Source organism: Pogona vitticeps, chromosome 1 (genome assembly GCF_051106095.1).
Source record: "Pogona vitticeps strain Pit_001003342236 chromosome 1, PviZW2.1, whole genome shotgun sequence".
NCBI classification, from domain to species: domain Eukaryota; kingdom Metazoa; phylum Chordata; class Lepidosauria; order Squamata; family Agamidae; genus Pogona; species Pogona vitticeps.
The window spans coordinates 272,442,535-272,460,691 of record NC_135783.1 but is presented as its reverse complement, the minus strand read 5'-3'; the positions used below and the strand labels follow the sequence as shown (position 1 = coordinate 272,460,691).

The 18,157-nt window shown below is 39.0% G+C and overlaps 1 protein-coding gene across 3 annotated transcripts; it reads left to right on the top strand.

Moving 5' to 3' along the window:
- Window positions 1-866: 866 nt before the first annotated feature.
- On the top strand, window positions 867-15,902 carry ARL14EP (ARF like GTPase 14 effector protein). 3 transcript variants are annotated; one of them, XM_072985860.2, is made up of 5 exons: window positions 883-1,012; window positions 2,421-2,478; window positions 7,728-8,227; window positions 10,102-10,223; window positions 14,277-15,902. In XM_072985860.2, exons 3-5 carry the CDS (start codon window positions 7,805-7,807, stop codon window positions 14,503-14,505), a joined length of 774 nt encoding a protein of 257 aa, XP_072841961.2. In that variant the 5' UTR covers window positions 883-1,012; window positions 2,421-2,478; window positions 7,728-7,804; the 3' UTR covers window positions 14,506-15,902. The 3 variants fall into 3 exon arrangements, with proteins under 3 accessions (XP_072841959.2, XP_072841960.2, XP_072841961.2); XM_072985858.2 differs by lacking the exon at window positions 2,421-2,478 and having other exon boundaries at window positions 867-1,017; XM_072985859.2 differs by lacking the exon at window positions 2,421-2,478 and having other exon boundaries at window positions 872-1,012.
- Window positions 15,903-18,157: the final 2,255 nt, after the last annotated feature.

Below are 18,157 nucleotides of genomic sequence, written 5' to 3'. Positions count from 1 at the left end.
GTTTGCATCAATTCATATGGTTTGCCAGAGGCAGCAACACACAAACCAAATTATCTCAGCACTGAAATATTCTAGCCCTTCACTCTGGGAGTAAATATAATAATGCTCAAATAAGGCTGTAATTCTATGTATGAGCTTTCCTGGGAGTAAGTTCGGTCTGCAGATGCGGACTTGTCCACGAACGCTCACATGAAAATATAGTTTATTGGTGAAAACAAAATAAACAGGTCAAAAATGTGGTGGCCTTAGGACAGACTAATTCAGCTAATCCTTCTGCAATGACAATACAGTAGTTAGCCTTTAAGTTGCAACAACGTTTTGTCTTCTTTATTTATTATTTGTTTTGGCCTGACGACTGAACATCGTGATGTTTACATTTGAGTGGACGTGTTTTGATACTTCAGCTGTAACATTAGGCTTTCTTCCGCAAGAGTGAATAGAGAAGAGCATCCGCGCCTATCTGTGTATCTTCGCATTACATAGGGGCTCTATCTGTTGGATTTATGCTTGCCTTATACACCATCTTTAAAGAGAAAACGCTCTATTCCCACCAAGAAAAGCACAGGAGACTATAAATCCCCTACAGTCCGCGAACAAAATCCCTCCAGCGCAGTCCTACCCGACCCAGGTGTTCTTGGACTGCAACACCCAGAAATCCTGGCCAGTCCAGCTGGTGGCGAAGGCTTCTGGGAGTTGTGGTCCAAGAACATGGCGGTGGGTGGGTGGGACGCAAGGTTGGGACCGACTGTTCTAGCGCCATTTTAATTCGTTTGAGGTTTTGCATTAAGGCCAACGTCCCCGCCCCACTCTGGCCCCTCACAAGAACCAGGCTTCCGTTCGCAAATAGGAACCGGAAGTCTACCCGCGGGGAGACGATTCCGTCCCTCTCCTCTTCCGACAGGCTTCCGCTCGTCTCCTTCCTGGGAGTGGGAGGGATTGTTTAGCTTCATGGCGGCCCCGGGCGAGGCAGGCTCCGGGGTGGGAGCAGGACTTGGCCGAAGGAAAGCCTACGGTAAGGTAAGCGTTGGTGTAGAAGGGCGGAGAGGTTCGTAGGACAAAGCGAGAGGCGGCTCTGGGAGCGGCTTGGCTTGGCATTGCTTTCTCTCTCTCTCTCTCTCTCTCTCTCATCTCCATCAGAGGAGAAGGGAAACTACGCGTTCCTGTAGTAGCGTTACTGCAGAGCAATCCAGTTGCAGGACAGGTTTGTTTTGTTCCGTTCCCCGGTGGAAATTGGCATTTCCCTCTCTCCCAGTTTTCCGTGAGTGGGAAAGAGGAGGGGGGGGAGTCGAGAGAGAAAATGTGAGACCTTGTGGCTTAGAAGCCGCAACACCTGAGGAAATAACGTGGACGGGTCTCAGCTGCTGGACTGACGGTTTGCCGCCCTGGAACAGCATAGCTGGGTTTGCCTCACCGTCCTGGATGGCCGGAGACTGTGCCGGGTCACGTGACTAGTTTGGGTGAGGGAGTCTGGTTATTGAAGCGAGCACTCCCCTTCAATTCGCCCTCTTTCCTGTTCCGGCTTCCGAAAGGAGGATCGCGCCGCCTTGCTCGCTTTTTGCTGCTGCATCAGCTCTTGTCAGACGGGAGAGAAACGTCCTCTCCCTCCTTGGGTTACATCGTATATTGCTCATTCTTCTCAGTTAAATTAGTGGTGGTTGGCTAGCAGCAGGAATAGCTCTGTGGAGAAGGGTACCCTGCTCGAGTTCCAGAGGTTGTTGGTTCAAGTCCCTGCTGGGGAGCAACTCCTTTATTACTGTTTAATTAAGTTGTCGTTGTTGTTGTTTTCCAATCCTCAATAGCTTTTTTTTAACTGAATAAGTTTATTTATTTAAGCAGCCTGGTGGAAATGACATTTCCCCCTCTCCCAGTTTTCCATGAGTGGGAAAGAGGAAGGGGGGTCGAGAGAGAAAATGTGGGACCTTGTGGCTTAGAAGCTGCGACACTTGAGGAAATAACGTGGAAGCAGTAGTGTCGGGTAGCCGTTACACTCCATAAAGTTCATGTCCTAAAAAGGCTATTCCTTGTTCTCCACAGTATTTTTAAAAAAAGCAAGAATGCATATGTAGGTAACGCTTAAAATAAGCAATAGTCTAAGTATAATTGTGTTTATAATTATGCTTTTTTTTAAAAAAAGGGCCCTGGTGTTCCTTTTAACCTCCGTTAGAACTGCCGGGACAGGAAGGGACCCTGTAGGATTATCGAGTCCAGCCCATCAAGGAGGCACAGTGGGGGATTGAACTCCCGACTTCTGGCTCCACAGCCAGATGCCCAAACCACTGAACTATCCAGCAGTTCTGGAAAACTGGGAGACCGTTTTTTCAGAGATTTGGTATTGTGTGGCCATCATTGTGGCAGTAAATATTTTCACTTTCTCTGTGCTTTTGCTTTCTTTTTCTTTCTTTTCTCTTTTTTGTCTTCAGTAAATCAGGTTTTACAAAACAGTCTTTCTGAAATGTGACTGACTTTGGAGAAATACAGGTACATGAATTGTTGGTATGGCAGTCATGAATTGATTGAATATGCAAAAACAGTAGCTGTTTATCTGGGTATGTGTGTGTGCAGTCCTTAAAAATGCAGGTAGGAATTGCACACTTCCTACATGTAATTGTGAGCAAACTCTAGCTGCTGCAGTCTGATCGAGGTGATTTGCCCCACCTCCTTTTGGTTTTCCATTCCCACCCCCACAGGCATTCAGGATTCAGGGGCTACAGAAGGTGTTTAGTCCCCTCAGTGAGGGAACTAAAGTTTCCTACAAAGCTTTGTTTCACTGTAAATGTTGGTACTACGCTCTACGTTTTAGCGGCTGTTGGTACTTGTTGTACTGACAGTCACTGAACTTTTCTTTTAGAGATAATGATTGAGAGAAAGATACAGCAATTGTGTATGTATCTCCATATTCATCACAATTCTGTGATAACACCAGTAATAACATTTTGTGGGGTATGGGATGCCTAATTACCACTGTACAGCCATATACAGTTGGATTAGCTGCAGCTCTCAGCAGGCTACTTGAACCCTCAGGGTGACTTTCCAACACCCTTATCCACCACACTACAATAGCAGGCAAGAAGCAGAGTATCAGCCTTTCCATTCCCTTGTGTAGAAGAGTACATAGCAGCCCCTGAGCTACCACTCCTCACTGTATGTGGGCCTTGGGGCAAAAAAGTTGTTCATTTCTCTGTAAGGGGCTGGGAACCTTCTTTGCCTATAAACTGGGTTAGGATTATCCTCAAAACTAGTTAAGTCCACCTTCTTCATTTATTCCACAGCTAGCCCTAAGTAGTTGTTAAATACCAATACATACAGTTGTGTTCAAAATTATTCAACCCCCACTGAAATTGAATGTTTTGGCCATTTTGACATTGATTTTGATCATTCAGTCATCTTGCTTACATTTACATGAAAGAGGCACTTGTAGGTCAGAGAAATATAACCTTAAGTTTATAATGAAATAACCACAAATGTCTTTTCTGTGCTCACATCATTATTAGTTTTTATTCAACCCCCAAGTGACATTCAATCTTAGTACTTAGTACAACATCCTTTTACAGTTATAACAGCTTTTAAACGTGAAGCATAGCTTGACACAAGTGTCTTGCAGCGATCTACGGGTATCTTCGCCCATTCTTCATGGGCAAAAGCCTCCAGTTCAGTCAAATTCTTAGGCTTGCGCACTGCAACTGCTTTCTTTAAGTCCCACCAGAGGTTCTCAATTGGATTTAAGTCTGGTGACTGCGATGGCCACTCCAAAATGTTCCAGCCTTTCCTCTGCAACCATGCTCTAGTGGACTTGGAGGTATGCTTGGGATCATTGTCCTGTTGAAAGGTCCAACGTCTCCCAAGCCTCAGGTGTGTGACGGACTGCATCACATTTTCATCCAATATCTCCTGGTACTGAAGAGAATTCATGGTACCTTGTACACGCTGAAGCTTCCCTGTACCTGCAGAAGCAAAACAGCCCCAAAGCATTATTGACCCTCTGCCATGCTTCACAGTAGGCAAGGTGTTCTTTTCGTCATATGCCTTGTTCTTCCTCCTCCAAACATAGCGTTGATCCATGGGCCCAAACAGTTCTAATTTTGTTTCATCAGTCCACAGAACACTATCCCACAACTTTTGTGGTTTGCCCACATGACTTTTGGCATACTGCAGTTGACTCTTCTTATTCTTGGGAGACAGCAAGGGGGTGCGCCTGGGGGTTCTGGCATGGAGACCTTCATTACGCAGTGTGCGCCTTATTGTCTGAGCTGAAACTTCTATACCCACATCTGACAAATCTTTTTTCAGTTCCTCAGCAGTCACACGGGGACTTTTCACCACTCTACGCTTTAGGTAGCGCACAGCAGTCGAAGTCAGCATCTTCTTTCTTCCACGACCAGGTAGCATTTCAACAGTGCCCTTTGCCTTGAATTTGTGAATGATGCTTCCTATGGTGTCTCTTGGTATGTTTAACTTCTTTGCAATCTTCTTATAGCCATTGCCCTTCCTGTGAAGACAAATCACCTCTTCTCTTGTCTTCCTGGACCATTCTCTTGACTTCACCATGTTTGTAACCACACCAGTAAATGTCTAGAAGGAGCTGAGTATCACAGTCATTTTAAAGCTGCCTAATTGGTGCTTATTATGCTTGATTGGTGCTCGGTGACATCCACAGGTGTTTTCAATACCTGATCGAAAACACCTGAATGAACCTCTCTTCTTCAGAGTGGTAGTCTTTAAGGGGTTGAATAATTGTGGCAATGAAGAAACCACAAAAGAAACATTTACTACTGTATTACATAAACAATTGATGTTATTTTAGTTGCATTTGGTTCTTTACAACGTCCTTGTAGGATTTCATTCTGAATACAATTCCAAATGTACACTATAGCCCCTAAACCCCTTTACAGCATTGGGGGTTGAATAATTTTGAACACAACTGTAGGTCTTTTTAGGCTGTTTCCCAAAAGGCTTTCTGAAGGCTTCTGATGTTATGAGAAGGTCTTATCAGGAGGTTCCTTTCCCACTGGCCTTCATGAACTTACAAGAGATCAGCAACAGAGTAACACTTCAAGGGAAGCCTATCCAGAAGGAGAGAATAGGGGAATCTTATGCTCAGTGTAGTGTTATTTTGTAAGGCACTGGTTCCCAGCCTTAAGTAACCCAGGTGTCATTGGACAATAACTCGCAGAAACCCCAGCCAGCACAGCTGTTGGCAAAGGATTCAGGGAAGTGCAGTCCAGGAATACCTGGGTTACCCGAGGTTAGGAACCAATGGTTTAAGGTCTGCATTGCCATACTATTTGCAATGTCCATTGTCTTCATTACAGAGCTGAAACTTGAGTGCAGCCCTACAATCAAACACATCAGACAGATAAACAAATGCTGTAAAGGGGATTGCAGGGAATTTTTCTGGAGTGCAGTGTAAAAGGATGATATAATTGATTGATTGATTGGTTGGTTACTTTTCTAGCAGTGGCTACTAATTCCAGGAAAGCAGACACCTGCCAAACAGCATTTGTCTATCTGACAAGATTCCCCTAATGCTTTAGTATGTCAGCATGTATATGATTGCTAGAAATATCCATATACAATGAGGTAAAAGAGCACATTTAGTAGACAGTGCAAGGCAGTTGTATCTTCAAATTTTGGCCAAGTAATTCTGCAGCTTTTCCACAGAAGATGGACCTGTGGTGTAGATAGATGCAGGGCACATGCTGTCACATTAAAGAATACTGGCAATATCAAACACAGAAGAATTTGTCAATTACAGATGCAAACGGAGATACATCAGAGCAATATATGCTTGTTGGAATGGAAAATACAAGCCTAAACTAGTTGTTTCTTCTTCTTCTCTTCCATCTTGTTTCCATGCCATTGTGTTGCCAATGTCGTCGCTTCCCCTTCTTTTAATCTTTCTGTAAACACCGGCACTTGTTTCTTTCAAAAGCACCTGCCATGTTTTAGTGATTATTTTGTGGGTATCCACAGCTTTTCTTCTGTGTTCCATACCCACATTAAATTAGTGCTATATCATTGGCATTTAATCTTCTTACTGAAGTTTACCCATTCATACCTCACTTAAATATTTTATTGACACTGAGCAAAATTGAAGCTTTATATGCTGTAATATTAAGTGTTGCAAACTATTGTGAATGACATGAGCAACAATTTTCCCCATGTCTTGATTACTTGTATTCGAATTTTTGGTACATTTTGGTAGAAATGTGATTTTTAAAAAAAGTTTTGAGCTGGAAAAATGGTTGGAACCTGTGTTATTCATTTTGACAAACTGCTATAAAGTTTGGATCAAAACTTAGAATACAAGATATACTGTAGATCTGCATGAGAAATAAAAAATTAAAACATCATAAAGGACGGACATGTCATATAATGTGTCACTTAGATACCAAAATAAATCTTGGAAGAAAACAAGCATGATATAAATGAAAAAAATTAAAACATCATAAAGGACAGACATGTCGTATGATGTGTCACTTAGATACCAAAATAAATCTTGGAAGAAAACAAGCATGATACAAATGAAATATAAACTCTACTAAGGATCTGTTTCTGTGGTTTGTGGTTTAAACAGCTTCTGCGTGTTGGCTTTGCTTCTATCACCCCTGCAACTACTGGCTTGTGCTCCAGCTTGATCCTAACATTTTGTACTTGAAAATGTTAATCCAGATATTCTTAAAGTTTCTTTGCACTATCCCATTGAGGATGATGAAAGTAGTCTGAAGAGCAATCTCTAATGCGTAGGATTACCAGTTGCTTGTCTCACTAGCATATTCAGATTCAGTATTATGTTTCCATGTTCTGCTGAATCATGAGCAGGAATATAATGGGAAATGGCTCTTGAAATTTTTCCATTAAGACGTTTAGTTGAATACTGCTACCAGTATGAATTTCAAATTAATATAATGTTCTACATTTTAACTGCAAAGATACGATGATTTTCCATCAAGTTTGTTGCCAGCTTTTTCCCCCTTAAATATAATATTACTTTTAATGCAATCGAATTAATTTGAACTTCTTAACAGTTTGTCATCCTGTGTGTCAAACAATAATGATTGTCTTGTTAGACAGGAAGCTCTGGATTCTTAATTCTCACACAAATAACCATTTTTGGTTTGACTTACTTACCAGTGAGCATCCTGAAGCTCAAAAGAATATCAGAACTTTGTGCCACTTTGCTTGTTAAAGCATTATGCCCCAAAGTTAATACTTCCTTCATATCAACTTCTTGAGACTAATACTGGTTTCTACCAATCTCTAGCACTTCTTGAATCTATGAAATGTTTTAAGATGCAATTGGTGTACCATTTAAGAACTTCCATGCCTAGAATTCAGTGGAAACTGCTGGGCTGCTACAGTTTGGATGTCAGTTGAAGTTTTAGTTCCTAGACATACCATATTTTGGTAGAAAGTACAAGAATCTAACTACCAAAATATGGTATGTCTAGGAACTAAAACTTCAACTGACATCCAAACTAAGATTAATCTAAGATTAAGTCCCAAGTTTCTCTTCTGTTCACATCACATGACTCCATATAAATCATAAGATGAAACAAAAGTTTGTTTTTTTTTAAAAGCTCTATATAATTTAGTTGCACCTCCTGAAAAAATAATCAACATAGAGATCATACTTCTTCAGCATTAATGTTAGGGTTGGCTTTGGTTTAAGTCTAGTTGAACATAAAGATATGCAGTATAAATCTCACTTCCTTCACTGCTTTCTCCAGGATAATCCTCGTAGCACCTGCTAAAGACGACAAAGACACAATGTACACTAGGAAATAGATTTTACTGGTCACGTAAAATGGATCCGTGTTCAGTTGGAAATCAGCTGCAAGCTAGCAGTGATTGTCATAAAACATACTTTACCTCTCAAACTGGCTTCAAGACTAAGAAAGAATTGTCATCAACTGATCTTTTACTTGTTCAGCTTAGGACTGGGATAACTCTTTCAGACAACCATACAATATGCTTCCATCATGCTAAAGTTTACCTTGATAGATATGAAGACTTGCAAAAGTCATGTTGTGATCCTTTTAATGTGCACAAAAAAATTACAAGGAAAAACTTGCATGCAATTGACATAGACGATGCAACTTTTCTAAGTGCCAAGTTTGGACGGCAGTTTATACCTGGCTGGAAGCTTTGTCCAAAATGTACACAGATAATAAATGGAAAAACAGAGGTTGATTCTGAAGACTGTCAACGACGGAGACTTGATTCGGACGTATGTATATGGGACTATTTTTTCATCTATATAAATATTGGACTAAAGCAGCATTCCTGTGCATACTTACTTGAAGGTAGGCACCATAGAAAAAAGTGGTGCTGACTTTTGAGTAAATGTGCCTAAGGATTCAACTCCACAAAAGGTAGCACACCACTATTATGTTTACTTTTTTTTTTTTTTGCAAATCAATACTAATGGTTTACTAGGTGTTTTACAGTTCTCACATGTGTCATCACTTTAAGTCTTAAGAGAAATATGAAGAATGATGTACATGTGGGATACCCATCACAAAACACAATAAAATGGATATTTCATATGATCTGAAGTCATCTGGCATTCAGCACCTGTCAATGGAGTAGTAACATACCCAGCTGTATACTCTCATGTGATCGGCTATATATGTAGTCATCCCTAAGAAAGAATAAATAAGTCAATGTGAACATGAGACTAGAATGATTGTAATCGCATTCAAAGAGTCATGGTTTAATGTAAAAAAAAAAACAAGATATGCACAAGCCCGTGTGTACCACCTGTTTACACAAATGAATGAACAGACCATGAACTCTTCATTTAGTTGGATTTTTTTTATTTTTCCAGAACTGGAGATTGTTAACAGGTTTGGAACAAGCCAGAATATTAAACCAGCTTTCCATATCAATATTCTGATTTGTTAAAAAAAAAACTGTTAGCTGCAGTTTCTTGATTCAGCCAAACTAAAAAACTTCAGTCTACTGAAGACATTCACATGCTGTATGCATGTACAGAAAGCCTATGCATGTCTGAGCTTATTAAAGAGATATGGTCAATGGAATTCTTTCACAGAGCAGGAAGGAGGGGGTAAATTCACAGCAGTACAGACAAGGTGAGATTACAGTAGGTTTTTTGACAACCATGAAACCTAGACTGCACACTCAAACAAGCAAGGTGTGAAGTTTTTGAGTGGATAATATGATTGTACTACTTCAGACTGCAAGTGCTTGAACACATTGTCCCATAGGTAAAAGGCTCACAGCAATTTAAAAAAATGTATAGCACATCAAGATAAGGGTTCTAACCCAGTTACTCTCTTTTGTGCTGGTGTACTACTTGCAGAATATGTGTCATAAATTGAAGTATTCAAGAATAAAATCTATCATTTGCATTCTGGAATGGTACACTCTTTGGTCCTTCAGGATCAGATGGATATGGAGAATATCTCTTTGAGGTAATAAAGAGCATTATGGTGCAAGATGGACATCAGAAACTATTCTCTAGCTTTACAGTGTTACTTTTTCATAGTCTTAAGTATGAAAATACTACAGATTCATTTTGAAAAAGGAGATAAAACTGAAGAAGAACCCTGTTTACTTCACAAAGTAGAAGTTCATTATTTATTTTCCCATTAAGTAACAATACTGAGGATATATTCAAGTCCAGTTTATCATCTGCTCCACAAGAAACCACATTTGCTTTCTTTGGGCTTTTCTAGCCACTACTTCTATTTCTTTAGTTTATTAGTGACCTACAAGAATAACCAAAAGATGAGTGGTGTAGGAGAGAAAGAGTTGTAGTTTTGTGCCACAATATATGGCAATCATTTGTTGTTTCCACTGAGCACTACAATAGTCTCCCTTGATCAGATGCATCTCATAATAGGTAACTTTCTTCATGTAGACACAGAACAGGAAAGCCTCAAATTTGACCATATTACCCACATACTTGTGCTCAGCATTTGAATGAAATTCACCTAATGGGAATATAAAGCTAAAGAACCTAACTTTAGTTTTGTATGTTTCATCTACCTGGAATCTGCCAACACCCTAACTTGATTAGCAGCAACTTGTGCATTAAGCTTTTTATTGCTTGTTCAAATAAAATTGTCTGTTGTCCAGGGGCGTACAGCTAAAGCCTTGAAGTTTGCTAATCCAGGGCGGCATACTGGATTTGCTCCAGAAGCAAACAAAAGAGAAAAAAGAAGGCTTCAAACAAAAAGTACATCTCTTAATTCAGACAGGTAGGTTATCTTTCCTGCTTGGATAACAACTATCATTGCTTTCACATCCTTGGGATAAAGTTTTATTTGCATCTGAATTATGTTGGATCTCCTTGATTGGATGGATTATATTTCACTCAGGTGCACAGAAATGGCATGATAAAAATGTAGCATTCTATGACCTGTCTGTTGTGCCACTTAAGTGTGCATATTTGCTGTCCAGTCATAATATCTGTGTTAGTCCATAGAATAGCTGCAAGGTGCCTAATATAATTTACATACTCTGAACAAATAAGCTCTACATGTTTCTTGACATGATACAGATTGTATCAGGGAAAGAAGACATCTTCAGAGAGATGGAAGTTAAAACACTTAACCTCAGTGCCAGAATTCTTATGGCTGTTATTTATGATGACGTTAATCTATGTTCTTGCATATAAAGTGATTGGGCTACAAAGCAATCAAAATTTGATTTGATTTTGACATTACTTGTAGCTTTAACATATACCAGCTCAATCCGTGGAGTTGGTTAGCAGAATTACGGTCACCTACAGTCATGGCCAAAATTATTGGCACCATTGCAATTCTGTCTGAAAGTTCAACCCTTCTCTCAGAAAATTGTTGCAGTTGCAAATATTTTGGTACTCACATGTTCATTTCTTTGGTTTGAGTTGGAACAACATGAAAAAACAGAGAAGAAACATCAGATCTGATACAATTCCACACAGAAACCCATCTTTTGCTAACGTGTATTGATTTGTGAATTCTTTATTTCCCCAGTTGCTGTAAATCAGTTTGTACCAGTGCACAATTTGACTTAGCAATCTATTTTATGTTATGGTTTATGTTACAGATTGCATTGAAGATTTTCATGTTTGTAACAAATCCTCAAAGACTGCATATTCCTTTTGGTCTGTAGAAACTAGTGCCAAAGGTTTGGGCAAAGTGGTGAGGTATAATGGAGTTTTAGTGTACTATCAGAAGAGCCACAGTTATACACACACACACCAGTTTATTCTGATCGAGATTGGCTTTCAAGAGTTTCTCACACACGTTAGGTGCAGGCGCTGTGGAATCTCTGTAGTGTACAAATCATGTTGTTTGCTGCTGAGCTAGTGCAGCTTCTCCCAAGTAGTGTTGGCCTTGGCAAAAGGAAGTGCTGTCTACTGTTGTCTTCAATTATAATTATTTATTTTATTTTAATATTTATTTGCATTTTTATCCCACCTATCTTGTGTTGTTGTTGTCTTCTGCCTCTGCAATCAAGTATAGAATGTTTCTTTTACCACTTTTCCCCTCAGAGTCCCAACTAGGTTTTTTTCACATATTTATCTTGTTTGTTTGTTTGTTTGTTTGTTTGTTTATTTATTTATTTATTTATTTATTTATTTATTTATTTATTTATTTATTTATTAGATTTCTATCCCACCCATCTTGACCAAAGGTCTACTCTGGGCGGTTTACAAATTTAAAAACAATAAAACCAATATGCATATATTATAAATCCAAGATGGCAAAAGTGTAAGAAATTAAGATACGGCAGGAGGGAAAGCCTGCCCAAATAGCCAGGTTTTAAGTTTGTTCCTGAAAACACCCAGGGAGGGAGCCAGGCGGATCTCCACTGGCAATATGTTCCAAAGGCAAGGCACCACTGCTGAGAAGGCCCAGTTCCTCGTTCTTTCAGACCTCCCTCAGCATTAGGCCCCTCAGCCACCCGGCCTGGCTAGAACAAGTGACTCTGGCAAAACTGGGTGGGAGAAAGCAATCTGTCAGATATTGAGGTACTAAACAGCTCAGGGCTTTATATGTAATCATAAGAACTTTGAAATCAACGTGGAAATGAATGGGCAGCCAATGCAAGGCAGCCAGAGTGGGGGAAATATGTTTATACCTTTTCACCCGAGTAAGAAGTCTGGTTGCCACATTGTGCACCATCTGAAGTTTCCCCGTCAGTCTCAACGGCAGCCCCACATAGAGTGCATTACAGTAGTCTAATCTCAGGAGTACAAGCGCATGGACCAAAGTGGTGAGTGCCCCCACATCAAGATAAACTGGGCAGTCCACTGAAGGTGGAAATGTGCGGAATGGACCACTGATGACACTTGGGTCTCCATGGTGAGCATTGGGTCCAGATATACACCCAGACTGCAAACCTCCCTCTTGGTAGCAAGAGTCACACACACCCCAAAAGAGAGGGAGTTTCCCAAACCACTGACGTCTGGGACACCCACCTGCAGGACCTCCGTCTTGCCCTTGTGAAGCCAAATTATTCTGTTTCCCTGAGTTGCTATGTGCAAAAACACGGTCTACAAGAGCTGTCCTGTGGTTTTTGTAAACCTGATCTAACTAAATGCGTAAATAAAATTAATTGTACTAAAGAATTAAAAAGTTTACTTGGCAGTTTTTCTAGATCAGCTGAATTGCTTTGTGGTGAAATACAGTTAATCCTAAATGTGTTTATAAATCATAACTGAAGGTTCTGGGTTTTTACTATGACTTGAGTGATAAATAGGAATACAGATCTCTTGCTTGAACTCCATATGCCACTGGCAAAATTACTTAAGTTTGGTATTATCCTGTCATTGCATCCATATGGAGTTTTGGAGAGAAAGATTCCTGTTTCATATTGCACAAATAATAGGCATTTAACTCCATTGAGTATATTCTTTGTAGTGAGACATAAAGCTCTTCACATGTATTGCAACAGCAACATGAAAGCTGTCAAGAATACAATTTATTTAGTTGTGGTTTGAATTATGCGAGCAGCTTCCTGTGTGGATCAGACGTAGGGTGCAACTACATTGCCTAAAAATTCTAAGAGTCGTCTCAGGGTATTATTGTATTGATTCATGTCATGTGCTCTTTGTGTCCCTGTCCTCATGAGCCAGTCTCAATTAAACCAGATTGATTCAGTGGAGGGGACTACACTTCTCTTTAAATCATTTTAAATAGACTCTGATAGGCACTTTGATCCATCCATAAGTCTATCCTGACTCCACTTACATTCTGTCCTTGCCCATAACTATTTTGTCTGGAGTTTATTTATTTCTGAACTTTTGAAGCGGGAGTTTATCTTTTTTCATTCCTTCAAATTTGCGAGTAATATTTTCTCTTTTTTATTCTAAGTGGCATAACAGTTTATCAGTATTGCAGATAGTGTGTTTTTCTGCAGTTGAAACGTCTCTTTCATCTCCTTTGACAATCTATAATTAACTATAGACTTTATGTGCAATAAGCCGGCAAAGCTTACAAATGCAACATTTTTTAAAAAGCAGTGCAGATGTAAAAAAAGAAGGCAAATAATGGAACTGGCATAGTGTTTGTATGAAGATTCTACATTCATAGTAGGAAGGCAAGCCACGTGTCAGTAACAAGCCAGCAAGACTCGTGTGTGTGTGTGTGTGTGTGTGTGTGTGTGTGTGTGTGTGAGAGAGAGAGAGAGAGAGAGAGAGAGATGCAGCACTAAAGTTGAACAGATTATTAAAACAACATTTAAAAGGGAACTAGTTCAGATAGTGTCCCACACCACCTCAAACACATTAACAAGATGTCACCACAGAGCTCACCACACACACAATACAATGACACAGCCACTCACACAACCAAAAACAGATTTTAAAAAACAGCATGATGTAGAGCTATTTAAAATAAACTCCCGACTGATATTCAAAAACAAACAATTCCTCAAAAGTATGAGTTTCCCCTGTGCTTACAATATGTTGTGTAGCTGGGAAATTTTGAATTGGGTTACATCATGCTAAACTTGGAGTAACTGGAGGAATATACAGTACTGCAGTGTATTCACACCTTTAGTATACAGAGCGCTTTCAGAGAAATAATCTCAAACAACTTCTAAACATAATGGCTTTCACACAAATTCCCATTTTGCAGAAATGTATCTGCCATTTCTGAGTGGCTAATGAACAATTTTTCTGTCTGCTGCTTCTTGGTATAAGAGTATTAACCAGAGAAATTTCATCTGTCAAGAGTTGCAGGCTGAAATGGTAATGAATTAAAGTGACAAATCAGAGATTGCAAATAGTGATCTGTGCTTTCTTTCCTTTCCTTTTTTAGGCAGTTGATACCTGCAAAGAGCAAAGTATATGATAGCCAAGGATTTCTGCTTTATAGTGGAATAGACCTCTGCGACTGTCTAGATGAAGACTGCTTAGGATGCTTCTATGCTTGTCCCAAGTGTGGCTCCAGCAAATGTGGACCTGAATGCCGGTGTGATCGGAAGTGGCTGTACGAGCAAATTGAGATAGAAGGAGGGGAAATTATTCACAATAAGCAAACAAACTAGCCTACATCCTGCATTTGGGTTGTGTGGAATAACTTTCAAAAGTGTTTTGTACATATAAAATACATAGAACTCCCAGATAGTATTTGCTGTAATAGATGAGAGCTCTCGGTCAGGGTTAGTTCCATCTTGTCAATCCCCAGGGAAACAAGCAAATTTCTTAATGAATTACTGAATCAATAGCAATTGTATTTGCAGTTTCATGCTATTTGCTATGTAGAGAAAGTATACTCTATTTTCATATACCTCTTCTCCTCCTCCAGAGATAAAAAACAGGATTTTAACTTTCAAAAATGTGGCCATCACTTCATTCACTTTTCAGTACTAGCAGCCCTGAACAGTGTTAAAACTTGTGATTGAATAAAGTTGTTGTATTGAAGGGATAAGATACAAATGCTAAACTGAAACTAGAAATTATGATACAGTAGTCTTCATTTTTGTTTTAAGGAATGAATTGATTGCCCTGTTTTGAAGGCAAAAATACTTGGGTATATGTGTACTTAACCCAAATGGAAAGGAACTTTATCTTGGGCTTTCAGCAGTATTTTATTGCTTGCGATAATTTGAGTGAAAGAGAAATTACCAAAGATTTAACCTTAGGCAGCGTTTATGTTATGAATGCAACGTTTGAAGACTTTATTTTAGAATCGCTAGACAGCTAGACAAGAATACATCTGGGCTGAGACAATGCAGTCTCGTTTAGCTTTTAAGAAATAAAACATTTTATGTGAATCTAAGTGTCAGTTAAGTCAGGTTGAGTCTTTACAGGAGTGTTGGTCTGGGATCATTGATCGCAGTTGGTCTGTGATCATTGATGCTTTTCATAAGAATATGTAATATAAAGACTTTCTTTGAAGTAGTAACATACAACTTCTTGTTTTCTAGGGCAACTTGCTCAGTGCCCCAACTCAAAATATTGAACAGATCCACCAGTGGTGCAGGTCCAGTGTTCTGATGCTTCAGGGGAAATGAGACCATATTTATCTAAATTAAAAATCATGGTTAGGTGGCAAGATACATAAGATCTAGGAGGTAACTTTAAGTATTATTCTTGAACTTAGTCCAAGGCAAGGAATGTATGCCATTACTTTTGTAGATGTACAAATCATCATATTGAATGAGCAAGCTATAATAAATCTGGTGGCAACCCACCACTGACATGAATGGGATGTAGGTTTGCATTCATAGTCCTTAACCTAGAGTTATTACATCTTGTTTACCACTGAAACATGCATGAACTTTGAGAACACAGGAATATATGAGAGGAACAACTGGGCTGTAAATCAAGTACGTATTATATTTTATATTATACAATCTCTACTTTCTGTGTATAGAAGCCTTTCATTGTTAACTGTACAACAGAATATTAATGAATCAGTAATAAAATCATTTGCAATTAATTCTGTTTTAAATTAGTAATATATTATTACTCATTGGTTATAGTTATGTCACATCTGACAACTGGGTGCAGCTATTAGTAAATTCTCTTGTAAATACAAGTTTGTGATAGGAATACTAATTAAATTTTAAAACATTAAAATGGCATCTCATTTTAATAAAACAAACATTTTGCTTCCTATCTAAATCAATCCAAAAGCTACAGTATGGTAATACCATTTTTAGGTCCAGCCTAAATGTCACAAGTCATTACAATGGTGCCTTGACTTATGAATGCCTTGACCTATGAACATTTTGAGTTACAAACAGCTCAGTTCACATAATTTTGCTTTGACTTGCGAAGGGAGCTTTGACTTACGAACAAAAAACCCGGGAAAAGCAGGGAATGGACTTTGGACTGCCTGGTACTGTAATTTTAAAATGTAAAAATTGGTTTAAAAGGTGTTTGGGTTGGTTTAAAGCTGCTTGATTTTAAAGGTGTTCGTTCCCTCCCTCCCTTCTTTCCTGCCCTTTTTTTAACCTAAGTTCATCTTAGGTTAAAAAAAGAAAAAATCTCCTCCTAGTGGTAGAGGACGGATTACCCGGTTTTGCATTAGTTCCTATAAGAACTAATGCTTTGACTTACAAACTGTGCCTTGACATAAAAACAAAAAACAGCCAGAACAGATTAATCGGGTTTCAGTGCATTCCTATGGGAAATGCTGCTTTGACTTACAAACTTTTTGATTTACAAACATCTTCTGGGATGGATTAAGTTTGTAAGTCAAGGCACCACTGTATTGCTTATAAAGATACTACCAGACACCCTTTTCCCCTAGTACCCTTCATCATAATTATAATTATATTATAAATTTTAGAGCACAAATAAGTCTAGAGTGTTTTGGAAGACTTTAAATTCATTAATGTCATGTATTACAGAGTAAAGATCTGGTAGCTATGAGCAGAAAAGTGGCTGTCACTAAAAACTGGTTATGGAGCTTATTTAGCTGTTGGCATATTCCCTGGAAAAGACCCTGATGTTAGGAAAGTGTGGAGGAAAGAAGAGAAGGGGACAACAGGGGATGAGATGGTTGGACAGTGTCACCGAAGCGACCAACATGAATTTGACCAAACCACGGGAGACGGTGGAAGACAGGAGGGCCTGGTGTGCTCTGGTCCATAAGGTCACGAAGAGTCAGACAAGACTAAACGACTAAACAACAGACAATATTCCTTGAACAGACTAAAATTTTTACTCTTGTAATAAAAGGTACAATGCAATACATATATTTAAAATAATAATTTTGGTAACTGAACAGTTAGTTGTATCTGACTTTTTAAAAAATCCTAATATTTGCAGATTTATAATTAAACATTCTGTTCCTGCACCATCTAGTCTCAAATCCTGTTGGATCTTATTTCTTTGTGTTTATGTTGACATTTGTTTCGGCCAGTGAAGTCAGAACAATAAACCAAACATACTCAATTTCTATGTACTTTCTTCAGTAAAGTGTTACACAGGTTTTCCCTGGAATGATTAGACTTATCTCTGTAATGAATCAAAAATGTTGTCAAATGTGTTGACAATCTGCTTCATATCTTGTCTTGATAAAACATAGGTTCCAATCCTGTATATACTTAACTTGGCCTAAGTCCCATGGTAATGTAGAGCACTGGTTCTTAACCTTGGGTTACTCAAGAGTTTTGGACTGCAACTCCCAGAAGCCTTCACCACCAGCTGTCCTGACGGGTTTCTGGGAGTTGCAGTTCAAAAGCATCCGAGTAACAAAGGTTAAGAACCACTGATGTAGAGCAGTGGTTCTTAACCTTGTTACTTGGATGTTTTTGAACTGCAACTCCCAGAAACCCCAGCCAGCACAGTTGGTGGTGAAGGCTTCTGGGAATTGCAGTCCAAAACTCCTGAGTAACCCAAGGTTAAGAACCAGTGATGTAGAGTACAAAATGATATAGAAAAAGATACTCCACTTGTATAAAGATAATACTTTTTGGAAATGGGGCAATATTAAGTAAATTTCAAATATTATCTCTGATCTTGTCTTCAAGAATAATAAGATTCAAATATTTGTTCTCGGTTCCATAATACTAATAAATGGATTTGAGACAAAAATATTCAGTGGTTTAAAAAATCAAGCTTAACATTCCACACATTTGATATAATCTAGGAAAACATATGTTGAGAGTGCGAGGAAAGGGACAGAAATATCTGTAGTGCTACACAATTTGTTGAATTAGTGGGTGGTGCCTATTTAGTAATTAA

What these genes read in the sequence shown, in the direction of transcription:
- ARL14EP (XM_072985858.2), top strand. Translation starts at nt 7,805, where the DNA reads ATGGATCCGTGTTCAGTTGGAAATCAGCTGCAAGCTAGCAGTGATTGT. An exon ending in GACGGAGACTTGATTCGGAC is followed by an intron (nt 8,228 to 10,101) that starts GTATGTATATGG and finishes TCTGTTGTCCAG; the next exon opens with GGGCGTACAGCTAAAGCCTT. An exon ending in ACATCTCTTAATTCAGACAG is followed by an intron (nt 10,224 to 14,276) that starts GTAGGTTATCTT and finishes TTCCTTTTTTAG; the next exon opens with GCAGTTGATACCTGCAAAGA.